The sequence below is a fragment of the Asterias rubens genome, chromosome 1 (assembly GCF_902459465.1).
Source record: "Asterias rubens chromosome 1, eAstRub1.3, whole genome shotgun sequence".
Classification (NCBI taxonomy): Eukaryota; Metazoa; Echinodermata; class Asteroidea; order Forcipulatida; family Asteriidae; genus Asterias; species Asterias rubens.
The window spans coordinates 20,786,159-20,798,697 of NC_047062.1; the positions used below are offsets into that span (position 1 = coordinate 20,786,159).

The following is a 12,539-nucleotide window of genomic DNA, read 5'->3' on the forward strand; positions in this document are numbered from 1 at the left end:
TGCATGGTTAGATTCATTAACCATGGAGGAAGGCCCCTTGATATCGACACAAGCGGCACAAATTTAGTCACACTTCAGAACCACCCTTTCCCAAACAAATTGCACAAATTAATAGTTTGATACACTAGGCCTATACCCTAAAGTATGGGTTCGTTGGTTTAGCTTCCCTGGGTCAACCCCGAGGAAGGCCCCTTGATAGCGACACAAGCGGCAACAATTTAGTCACACTTCAGAACCACCCTTTCCCAAACAAATTGCCCAAATTAATGGTTTGATACACTAGGCCTATACCCTAAAGTATGGGTTCGTTCGTTTAGCTTCCCTGGGTCAACCCCGGTGTATGGCGTTTTTTTCTTCTCCAGGACGAACGTGGGTAATTATCTGTACACGTTTGTCCTGGAAAAAAAACACGCCACACACCGGGGTCGACCCAGGGGAGCTAAACAAAGGCACCCACTATATAACCCCCACCCTCCCCAACACAATGTCTGGTTACGCCTCTGCCATCCACAACCAGTCAGATACTGCTACAGTGGAATGCAAAGAAAACGACCCGTCTTTTTGGAAAACTAGTACTCAACTAGGATATAGGTCTATTCTAGGTCTAAATTAATCTAGTACTGGATTATGAAACGCCTAATTTATATCAAAATCAAACAATTTTATTGCATAATTAAAACACACAATTATTTACAACAAGGTGACATTAAACAATTGAGTTAATATTCAGCCCATCACCACTGTAAAATGAATCACCACCATTTCAGTTTTTAAGTCTTATATCTCATTAGTGTGTTTTTAAAATCAAAATTCAGTAGTAAAGCATAATCTATATATTATTTAAAACCAAGACATATTCATACAACCCTCACTAAATTTTGTTGGGACGGTTATACCATGTAGGTGGTAACATATAAGTAAAGACACTGGACACTATTGGTAATTGTCAAAGACCAGTCTTCTCACTTGGTGTGTATCTCGATATGCATAAAATAACAAACCTGTGAAAATTTGAGCTCAATTGGTCGTCGGACTTGCGAGATAACTATGAAAGAAAAAACAACATTGTCGCACCATGGTGACACGAAGTTGTGAGCTTTCAGATGCTTGATTTCGAGACCTCAAATTCTAAATCTGAGGTCTCGAAATCAAATTCTCAAAAACTACGTCACTTCAGAGGGAGCCGTTTCTCAGAATGTTTTATACTATCAACCTCTCCCCACAACTCATTACCAAGTAAGGTTTTAGGCTAATAATTATTTTAAGTAACTACCAATAGTGTCCACTGCCTTTAAAGGTTATTGATGGAAGCACAACAGGATCAGAAAATCACTCTGATGGTTCAAAGTTTTGATCATTGATCATTGATCATTGCTACTAGACCAATACTCTGAAAATAACTTGCATTCAATAAAAAAGAAACTTATTGTACTGGTCAGACAAAAGTGGAAAAAGGGCAGTTGTTGTTTTGTAGTGAAATTTGTTCAAAAAGTCACAAAATAGTCATATCTAAACAAAGTGTGTATATAGTTTTAAAAATAAAGTGCATAAAGGAAAACTGTAAGTGGGTGGCTATTTATAGTAAAATACATCTATATAAATTTTGTTTTAAATATGGTGACCAATCACAATTAAGCTTACTTAAGAAACTATTATTGTGTTAAATTGTTTACCATTTTTATTATTTCCACAAGCTTTGGACATTACACTGATGGTTGAACCATAATTTGGCAAAAAATATATTAATTCTGAGTTGTCAACTTTCTTCAACATTTTTGAACTACCTTAAGCTTCTTCTGCAAGTACTTAATGTTGCTGGACAATAAATATTAAAAAATAACAAAATAAAAATAACACTTTCAAAATTACAAAGCAAACTCGTCCCAGAGACCAACATGCCAGTCATCCAATGCATAGGTCTTGGCAAGGGTCATTTCAAATATTTAATTATATTTTGTCTGCAGTGGGGGTGTCATCACAAAAAAACTCTTTAAGGAGAATCCAAAAATCAGTGTAAGAACATGATATCAGCACTAAAACTTGTCAACTGAATCACACACACACAAAAAGCATGGACAATCACATACATCAACCAATGAGAAGAAATCTTTCATACAATCATCCACAGGATATATAGGCCCAATTTCATCACGTCGTTAAGCAACAAATTATGCTTTGCAATTTGTTTTCTGCTGATCAGAAATTAGCCGAAAACCAGTCAAAAACACTACAATGAATTTTGGCTGGTAATCTGTTTGAGTTTAAACAAAATGTGTACTTTTCAAGTCAATGACATTGGGCCCTAGGACTTATTTCATAGATCTACTTAAAGCAGGTTATGATCAGGGCACCAGTCACAAAGAGTACATATGAAATGGTATTTTCAATGGTGGCCCTCCAAGCTAATTTTGGTGTGTGGTTAGCTAAGCCACTCCTTAAAACAAGCCCCTGGTTATAAGACCAAACAATGCCATATCTTAAGAATATAACACTGCATTCATTAGAGTATAATTATAAGGACTACATCTTACAATAAAGTTTAAAATATATTCTTAAACTTTAAAATATATTCTAAAACTACGAAGCTCTGGAAGTGCCATCCGACATGTTGAGATCCTAAGACATTTTACCCCAGAATGATGATGACAGTCATAAATGTAAGATGACGACATCCTGAGATAACATCTCGGGATAACAGCATCTTAATATAAGATGTTGGCTTCCTGGAATCATTCATCTCATTTCAAGATCCCAGGATAACATCTTCGGAAGACAACATCCAACTTTTAAGGATGTCATCATCCTAAGATGGTGGGATGTCTTGTTCGATTTTTGTCATCACCTGCAGTAAATGATCTCAGGATCTCAAAGCGTTGGCTGGCATTGCGCAAGCTCTGTAGACACAATCAAACTGGGAGACAAGACGATGTTCAATCAAAGCCTCCATATTGAAATCCCTGAGACATCATGCAGCCTCTATGGATCATTTAAGACAACAAACTGATGCCCCTTCAGAGTGTAATCCATTAAAGTAAAACATAATTATTTTTTCAAAAATACTTTAACTTTCTTACGTCTAAACTTGTAGCTAACTTTTTTTGTTAGTCTATTGTCTCAATCTTATAACACTAAATCTACACCATGCCTTTAAAATCTTGTACTTTGCGCTGAAAGACTATTAAATTCTCTGTAGTACTGGCTGGAATGAGGTAATGAAAATATCTCTAGAGAATGCATTCAGATGTCCTCTTCTTAAAAGACACAACATTACAGGATAACCTGAGATAAAGATTCTTTGTGTAAACAGTTGCTTCTCTACGCAACAGCTCACCCTGAATAAGAATTCAGAATCTATTACTGCGGTATAACACAGCAATCTAGACAATATGTTTATCTTCCAACATTACAAGTGTTATGGTGAAACTAGCAGTTAAAAAAACAGACAAACAGTGATGAACAAATCGTAAATAACAATGGCAGCCATTTATAGAAAGATTGCTTCACTGTTCCCTACAGCACATCACACAGGGATGTAAATAAATTGACCTAGTACCAGGTAGTTACAACCTTGAACCCAGGGCTATTTCTATTGAACCAGGCATTGGAAATGACCAACAGCTAAGTGGGCACCACCCAGGCAATGTACCCAGTGGGCTACATCCCTGATGTTCCAATGATCCATGTGCATGCGTCTTTGTAGCCCATCATTGGCTCTCAACCCAAAAAAATCTGTTAAGATGGTATAAAGTTACTACCACACCATGTACCATTTCTAGGATGACAGAAGATTCTTATTTTGAGCTTAAGATAAAGATATTTTGCTCAATGCATTTACACTGAAAAGAACAGGTTGCAAAATTGGAGCAGGTTGTCGTGGGTGATGATTATACAGTAGGCCGTTGCCTCTAAAAGGGTTTAGTGACTTTTAGAGTGAGAATGTGTCTTCTACTTTATCTATGATCATCTTGGCTATGGACAGAGAGGAGGTGGCAGCAGGCGACGGGGCATTACGCACATGAAGGACCCGGCTTCCTATAGCGCCCTCACCGCCATCAAAGACAAAATCGTCAACCAGATTACCTTCCATATCCAGCGCTTGGGCTCTTACTCCCGATGGACCCCTAAAAGATATTTAGAATCAAGAGTATCATATTTTAAAGCCATTGGACACTTTCGGAACATAATTTTTTTTTTAAGTTCACATATTTACAAATAACTTACAGGGTTTACAGAAGGTAATGGTGAAAGACTTCTCTTGAAATATTACTCCATGAAATGCTTTACTTTTTGAGAAAACTTTAAAACAATATCAATTCTCGATATCGAGAATTACGGATTTATTTTAAACACATGTCATGACACGGCGAAACGTGCGGAAACAAGGGTGGGTTTTCCCGTTATTCTCTCCCGACTCCGATGACCAATTGAGCCTAAATTTTCACAGGTTGTGATACACGTAGTGTGGGCCTTGGACACTACTGTTTACCGAAAGTGTCCAATGGCTTTAACAGAATTTTACATAATTGGGATTTTTGAGAATCTCTTGGTTTCATTGTGGCAATGATATTTTCAAAGGAAAGCATTTCCTCAACCAGTTCCAAAAAGTAAACAAAAACATCACCATCATTTTGTTCTTCTTCTAAGGATACCGACCAGCAGTGGTCAGCTTGAATGCTGCTTAACCTAGCTGAATTGTGATGAGAAATGGACTCAAATAGAGATATTATGTGGATTCTTAAATGGACAACACTAAGGCTGCTTTTACTGTCACATCAGCCACAAAGCAAAACAATGGAAGTTATGAGAGTTGTTCATCAGATCATAGTGAAAGGACCACCGATGATAATTTACCTAGGCACAGAAGATAGACCGCCATTAAAACAACACAAGCATCCCTGAAAGTCTTCCAAGTGCCTGTTGCAGTCTTTTGTTAATGATGATGACTAAGAGCTTACCTTGTCACGTCTTGTACTCTTAACTCTGGTACATATCTCTGTAGTTGCTTCACTTGTGCAGCAATGAACACTCCTTTGTACATCTCACTCAAACCGTACGTGAAATTCTTGAACACCAACTTCTGTAATCCACTGAAATGTGTTTTGAAAAAAAAAAAATGAAATTTTGTTGGTGTTTTCAATGGAAAGGCATTGATGAATAGGAATACAAGACTAGTGACTCAGTCTTAAATAGCTGGTTAAAAACTTGCAGGGTTTTTGCCTTCAATAAAGGACCTCAGTTTGGCTTTGCAGACCACAACCCCTGCCGGTTTAAAACAGCCATTGTCGCTACTTTTATTCCCTTATTTTTAGTTTAGTCTTAAAGACTGGCATCTGTACTCTACTTACCGGAAGCTTAGAGAATCTACAGCATCCTTCACATTGAAGTCTGTCATGTTGTATCCTTCCCTCTTAAAAGCAAAGACTGCATTGGGACCCAGCCAGACACTACCGTCTATACGAGGTGTGAAGTGCACTCCTAGAAATGGCAGGCTAGGGTTAGGCACCTGTGAATAAATTGTAACGGTACAATGGTTTACAGATTTTTAATTTACCCAGTCAGTTTCGATATTTGAAATAAATAATGTTGCATCCTGCCATTGGTGATCCCTCTGCTGCTGCTTCCCAGGTTGTATCATAAACTTGTGTGTGATCCCTGAATACACGGCAGTTACAGGTTGTATGGCTTCTGACTGGCACCCCGAACAAAGATATTGACAAAACAGGAAGGGCTAGAAAGCTTAGTTGATAGAGTACCAGCATGTAATCTGGAGGTCGCACGTTCAAACGCCACTCCAGCAATGTTTCTTTGTTCAACCCAAAATCTTTTCAAGATATTCAGAAAAAAAACACTTATAACAGCTAATTACGTGTGTGAGTTTTGTAGTAAGTTTTGAAATCTTGCTTGTGATAAAGTACTCACAGGGTAGATATTCCCTCTTGATAGATGACATTTCTCTGGTTTGAGGAGCAGGTAGTCCCCTCTGAAGGGAACGATTCTAGGGATGGGATTACATCCTGAGAGTTGAGCTAACCGATCAGCAAACAGTCCTCCACAGGTCAACACATAGCGGCAACGTAGAGATTTCTGTGTAAGATCAACCAGCGGGTCAAAATGTATCAGTAGAATGTCCAGCATGGTTTTGGCTAGAGCTTTAAAATTATAACAACATTTTTTTAACACAGTAACAAAAGTCCTTATTTTATTTGTATTATATTTGATTACACATCAGAACAATTAGCGCCAATAACAGGATGAAAAGGAAACCTTTTTTTTTTTTTTAAGTTCTAGATGTAGGAGGATAACCCCAAGGAGGAAAACCCATGCAATCAGGTAGGGACTGAAAACCCAATCCACATGCATGGCTCCGGTCCGAGGTGGAATTCGAACTGGGGTCAACAGAGGTGAAAGGTAAGGAAAGAAACCACTTACCCCTTTGTTGCCTTCAATTGTTACTGGATAATCAGCACCTATAAAGGATGAAAAGATAAACTTTGATGAACAAACAGTCTCCACATTCACATAAATAATTAATCAGCGACTTCATCTGAATCATAGGCTGCTGAGAAAGGGCATACCATCAGTCACTCTCAGTAATGAACACAATATGAGGGTAGGGGTCGACGTGGTTGGTGGAGATTGGGTTTGGGGAGGGGGGTCATGGGTCAAACAGTCATAAAAGCCCTTACTTGAAAGAGGGCAATCCCTCCCACTCTTAATAAAACTTTCCAGCGAGTTGACACACCATGTTTAAATAAATATATAAACAAATAACTATGCCCTAAAACAATTTGTTTATCTCATGTTTTTCCAAAGTAGTGCATATTCTATCTCACCTTCTTTCGTCATATGGAAGCCCTTGACCTCAAACTCTGTGAAGATGTGTCCCCCTTTCTTGTTGAATGTCTCTCCGAATGATTTGGCAACTCTAGCCCAATCAACAATGCCAGTATGGGGTGATGTCAACGCTTTCACTCCCTGAAATGAACCACATGATTCAGGATATGTTTAGGGATTCTCCGACAGAAAATCGCTCACAAAACAGAGCTTGAATCTTGGCTGATTAATCCACACACCGCATCATCACAGCCTAAGTTTTTGCCAAAGATAAATGCAAAGATAGCCAATGTTTGTAAAAATGTTACACAAATATTCAAAAATGATGTTGAAGCTGTTGGAAACAAAGAAACCAATCATGTGATATATTTGTTTCAATTAATAAGTTTGCAGAAATTTGTCACAAAGCTGTTAACAAAATGAAATGTTTTGCTCACATTCGGCAATCCATTCCAACCAGCAGGATTCGTTCATCAACATTAGAAAGGTCTATTACTTTTTACCTGATTGGTCTTTGACCTCTTTATGCAAATAATGACCAAGCATTGGTCTTTATCATGTATGAAAAGGTACAGCTACAACTTACCCTACAGTGTGGTTCAATCTCCCTGATTTCATCAGGGCCAACCATCTTCATGTCCTTGACATTGTTCTTAAGACCTCGTTCATGAAGTGCCTCAAGTCTTGGAATCTCTTCAGGTTCAACAGCGACTATCAACTGCAAATTTTAAACCACCATACGTACAGTTTTAAAACAGTTTAAAAGATCAGGTCATTCCTACTGGATCATGACAGCAAGGATCATGGAAAAAATCACAAATTGTTGTGTCAGTGCAAACACGATGTATCTAAAAAAAATAAAATACAATACGCGCGGTTTTGAACTTGTCCAAACTTTCGTAACTAACTTGTAAAACAAGTAAGCGCAGAGATTTGAAGTTTCAGGACAGGGCATTTTCATGGGAGATAAAAAGGTTTTTTTTTGCAAAATTCGGATACAACACTTTTGCACTGATGCGACGAAATGTGTCTTGCTTGGTAACTCTCACAGCAACACCCATACAAAATGTGACCCACCATTCAATGGAAAGGTCTACCTCCATCACCTCTGATCCTCTGGTATAGGCCTTACCTTGAAAATTAACTGGGGTGGATTTCACAGTTTTTAATGACTCCTAAAGAGATCTATTGACCCCTTGCACGCACGTCACACGCGGCGACTGTGCCACTCTCACCATTTGGGTGGCATTAGGTTTACTTGTAAACGCCGCGTTGCCTAAAGAGCGCACTTCACTGACTAACGCAGTTACATTGCCCACCACACCAGTATGGCGGTTCCAAGATTATTCTGATGATGACGTCAGGTGAATTGGGTCAACAGGACTAGTCCTGAGTTAGGAATGTCTTTATGAAATTGACCCCGGGTCTCATTGATTAAAAAACAAACAAACAAACAAACAAATGGCATCAATGACTGTCCTTTTACCTTGCCACATTTTTTATATGGAATGTCGTTCTCATCGCAGTACTTGTAGGCCAGCTCTGCTCCTTCCACACACAGCCTAGCTTTGAGAGAGCCTGGTGTATAGTAGATCCCAGCGTGGATCACCCCACTGTTGTGACCACTCTGATGTACAGCTGTAAAGGGATAACAATTGAGCATTTTGAAAGAAGTCAGTGGGTTTTAGTAGAAGCAGATTTAGGGGTTCTTAGAATTTGGGGGTTGAAGTTGGGGGCTGGGACTGATAGAAGGGTGTGTTAAGACAATTTCAAATTCCTTTTGCTATGGTTCCTTTTTTTTTTGGGGGGGGGAGGTCTCACATTTGCCACAGAGAGTTTGTCTGCAGATTACCACACCAGAATAGCGTGAGACCTTATAAAGTAGTTTAAACAGCTCTTAACCAATAATCAAGCCCCGCTCTGCTTACCGTGGATTTCTGCATTTACAGACCAAGGGAGTTTGTGCTTTATACAGAGCACCAGAAGCACATAATTCCAAGGTAAGCAAAGCCATTGACACTAGTCTCTGAAAACAATGTGTACACTTTGTGAACAAACATATCTTGTTCAAAGTGCATAGATTGAAAGATTGTTTCATTATGACTGAGACTTACAGAGTTCTTTTTCTTTTTCAACTACGGCATATTTAAGGTTGGGATGTCTCTCTATCAGCTCCTTAGCGGCTGCCAGCCCAACGATACCACCGCCGACAATACAAACATCATAGTCCTCAGTACTGTTCAAAGAAAACAAAATCAACAATTAGAAATGGTATTAATATCAAAACAACAACATCAATCTGGTAGTGTCCACACCTCCAATAGACTGTGCGAGAAAACACGACAACTGAAGAACTTTATTTTTTAAGAAATGAAATCTTTACTTTAATTTATTCTTAATGCCGAATCTGAACAACAAAACTACCCATTGGAGCTTGTTTAAATTAGTTTTAGCTTTTAAAACAAAATATACAATTATCGGTTAAAGTCTATGTCCATCGGTTAAAGTCTATAGATGTATAGACAAAAGTAAAACTCTTGGACAAGGATGTTTATTTTGATCTTTAATTTTTTGAAACCCCTTTTGTAAATCTACGCTCGAATGTGAAACTACCAAAAGCTGGTACATACGCGGACGCACGATGATCGCGAGGGCGTGACGCAGTATAAAGAGGAAGCCGACGCTTAAACGACAAATAAAAAAGCTTGTCATCACTCGCAAACAAAACAAGCGTCCGCGTAAGTTTCGTGATCGGAGATGGGCACAAATTCTTAATTTTTTACAAGTAACCTGACCTGAGGTCAAGTTTAAATATCGATTTTTCTTTGTTATTTTGTTGAATTTATTTTTACTTTTATATATGTTGTTAATTAGTATTACATTTTCAACAACATCTGTCATTTGTTACTAAAGTAATGGCCAAAACAAAATCCCCCCAACGTAAAATTCCATAATGTTGGGACCACAATGGTCCCGGAAGTTCAAATACGCGCGAGACTTGCACAGTCTATTGCCATGGGGCTATATCGGACTTAAAGAGGTCATCCACTTCCTGTAATTTAGTTTGAATCAAGAACAAAATTTGAAAGATTTTGCTTTTTTTGGTTGGTGCAATGAATGGTGATTGTAATTTAAATGTAACTGTTAAACAAAAAGTTAAGTGCCATGATTTGACAGTGGCAGTGACATACTCCGACCATGGAAGCTGATCAGTCATAAAATAAGTCAACAATAAGCACGAGCAGCAAAATTTACAAAATATTTCAGTACTGATGGATTTTTGACTGTTGACAATTGTCAATACAATCAGATCATGCACAGATTACCTTTTGATGTTTTATTTTGATGTTTTATTCGCAATGACCTAAGTTTTATTGTAAAAAAAAAAATCATCATTGATTGCATCTTATTTTATTAATGTTATTGTTTTAGTGTTGCTCAGCATGCTGAGTGGGAAAAGTTTCTGTATGGCGCCACCACTTTTTCATTTAAAATGAAATAATATAGTATGTAAATTACCTCAATGAGATATCCCTTTTTGTAAAAATGAGTGAAAAAGTGGTGGCGCCATACGGAAAGTTATCCAAAAAGAAAACTTAATAAACTCATGAATTTGAAAGGGTATGGAATTCTTGCCTTGGTTTTGTGCACAGTGACCGCAATGCCCAGTTCCAGTGAATACATTTCGCAGCTCTCCTCCTCACTGCTAAAAACCTACATAAAGGAGTCAACATTTAGAATAATTTGATACAGACTTAACCTAGATTCCTAGTAGAAGAAGAAAACACAATAGAAATCACCAGTAGCGGATGATGACCTTCAATTTTAAGACTCAGATGGAGGAAGAACATCGACAGCCTCTACCACACTCTCGCCCATCCCACTGTTGTGTACAATTTTCGTTGCTTTTGTGCATCAAGTTATATTGGTTTGGCACCTATCACCACATTGGTAAAATGCACCTGTTTACCACACCGGCGAACTTATAGGCGAACTAGCAACCATTTACCAGTCTAGATGGCCTGTTCTATGATGGCTAAGGGGTGTTCTAGTTTTATAAACAAAAGTATTCCAATTTAAAACTGTATAAAAAGAAATATTTTTGTTAAAAAAATGCATTAAAATTTTTTTTATTAACCACAATATTTTTAAAACTATTTGGTAAAAATGTACACAATTTAAACAAATTTGTTTTAGTTTTTTGAAAACTGTAGCACCTACAAAGAAGGAATATTGATTAGTCTCGATACAGCGCATGCGTAAATCAATAAGCGCTGAAAATAATAATCTGGCTTCCAGTCTCTTCTCTCGGCTCCATCGAAATTGGCAGATAAAGTGGCATCGGATAAACGCAAAAGTGCACCAGTCTAGAAATCGATACACAATGCCGTTGTCACATCATTGCCGTTTTGCAGCTTGATGTGACAACACGTACGGGGCGCTCTCGTATCTCAGAGTCAGTTCGTTGCCTTCACGCACGCCGTGTGCTCAATGACTGCGCCTAGTGGCTGTCACCGATGCTTCTGTTTCTGTTTTGAGGCAGAATACATTGATTGATATAGAAGATAATAAGTTTATGCGATTCAAGACCATTCATGCAAAATATTTCAGAATATTTAGCACTTTTGAAATTGAGGTCTAACGTTACGGGAGAGAGGCTAGTTTCACTTGCAGCCATGATGGAACAGGAACTTTCTTGCCCCGTCTGTCGGGGCCTTTACAATGCCCCGATAATGTTGCCGTGTGCCCACAATATATGTTTGAATTGCGCTCGTACTCTTCAGACGAACGGCGGACCAACAACCCACGGTAACCATCACACCCATGGCCATCCGGAGTACCTGGATTATGGAGAAACTGACCGGTTGAGTGAGGCAGACAGCGGGGTCGGTTTCTCAGGATATGCTGCAAGTGCGGCCAGCTCCTCCTCGAATAGCTCCAGTGCAAGTGCTGGCTACCCATCCATCCACGTTGATGCACTCAGGGTCGTCTGCCCGCAGTGCCACCGGTCTATTTATCTCGATGAAACTGGGGTTCTAAGCTTACCGAGGAACAGGGTTTTAGAAGCCATTGTTTCCCGCTACGCTGGGCAGGCCAAGAACTCCGTGGTCAAGTGCGAACTTTGCGAGGGAGACGCAAAGGATGCGACTGTTTATTGCGAACAGTGTGAGGTGTTTTACTGTACAGGATGCCGTGAAAATTGCCATCCGGCCCGCGGCCCCCTGGCGAAGCATAGCCTGATTCCACCGGTGAAGGGCAAGATCAAGGCCAGGGCTAAGGCACAGGGGCAGCAGCCTGGTAAAGCATCAACATGTACTGAGCATAACGAGGAGAATCTTAGTATGTATTGCATCTTGTGTAAGCTGCCGGTCTGCTACCTGTGTCTCAATGAAGGGAAGCATGTCAACCATGATGTGAAGGCACTTGGAGCTATGGCAAAAACACAAAAGGTAAATATAGTTCAACTTAATAGCAGCAGTTGCCAGTGGAATAATTTTATACATACTGACCATTTGCCACTCTTTTGACTATTGTATGAAGCTAGTCTTTGATGGTTTACATCCCAGTAAAGACAAACCAGCGGTTTTTCTGTTTGCCATAAAATAGCCTGACAAATTAAACCAACTTTAAAGTTTAAAAGTTGAGTTACAGGTGAGAAAATCTTAAGTGCACAGTTTCACCATTCTTGTGTTTTTTTGTTACAA

At 38.9% G+C, this 12,539-nt stretch overlaps 2 protein-coding genes across 3 annotated transcripts in view; one reads left to right on the forward strand and one right to left on the reverse strand.

The window, feature by feature from the left end:
* Positions 1-1,225: 1,225 nt before the first annotated feature.
* On the reverse strand, positions 1,226-10,730 carry LOC117296907 (L-2-hydroxyglutarate dehydrogenase, mitochondrial-like). The gene is made up of 10 exons (XM_033780016.1): positions 10,471-10,730; positions 8,949-9,070; positions 8,321-8,472; positions 7,421-7,552; positions 6,834-6,975; positions 6,430-6,467; positions 5,920-6,084; positions 5,346-5,503; positions 4,956-5,087; positions 1,226-4,121 (listed from the first exon to the last, which is right to left on the reverse strand). The coding sequence occupies exons 1-10, from the start codon at positions 10,566-10,568 to the stop codon at positions 3,926-3,928; spliced, it is 1,335 nt and encodes a 444-aa protein (XP_033635907.1). The 5' UTR covers positions 10,569-10,730; the 3' UTR covers positions 1,226-3,925.
* Positions 10,731-11,254: 524 nt separating this feature from the next.
* LOC117299110 (E3 ubiquitin-protein ligase TRIM9-like) overlaps positions 11,255-12,539 on the forward strand; it is a 56,148-nt gene continuing 54,863 nt past the window's right edge. For both annotated transcript variants that reach the window (XM_033782560.1, XM_033782571.1), the window contains exon 1: positions 11,255-12,284. In XM_033782560.1, coding sequence (XP_033638451.1) covers positions 11,430-12,284 — 855 coding nt within the window. In that variant the 5' untranslated portion in view covers positions 11,255-11,429. The remainder of the gene's footprint in view (positions 12,285-12,539) is intronic.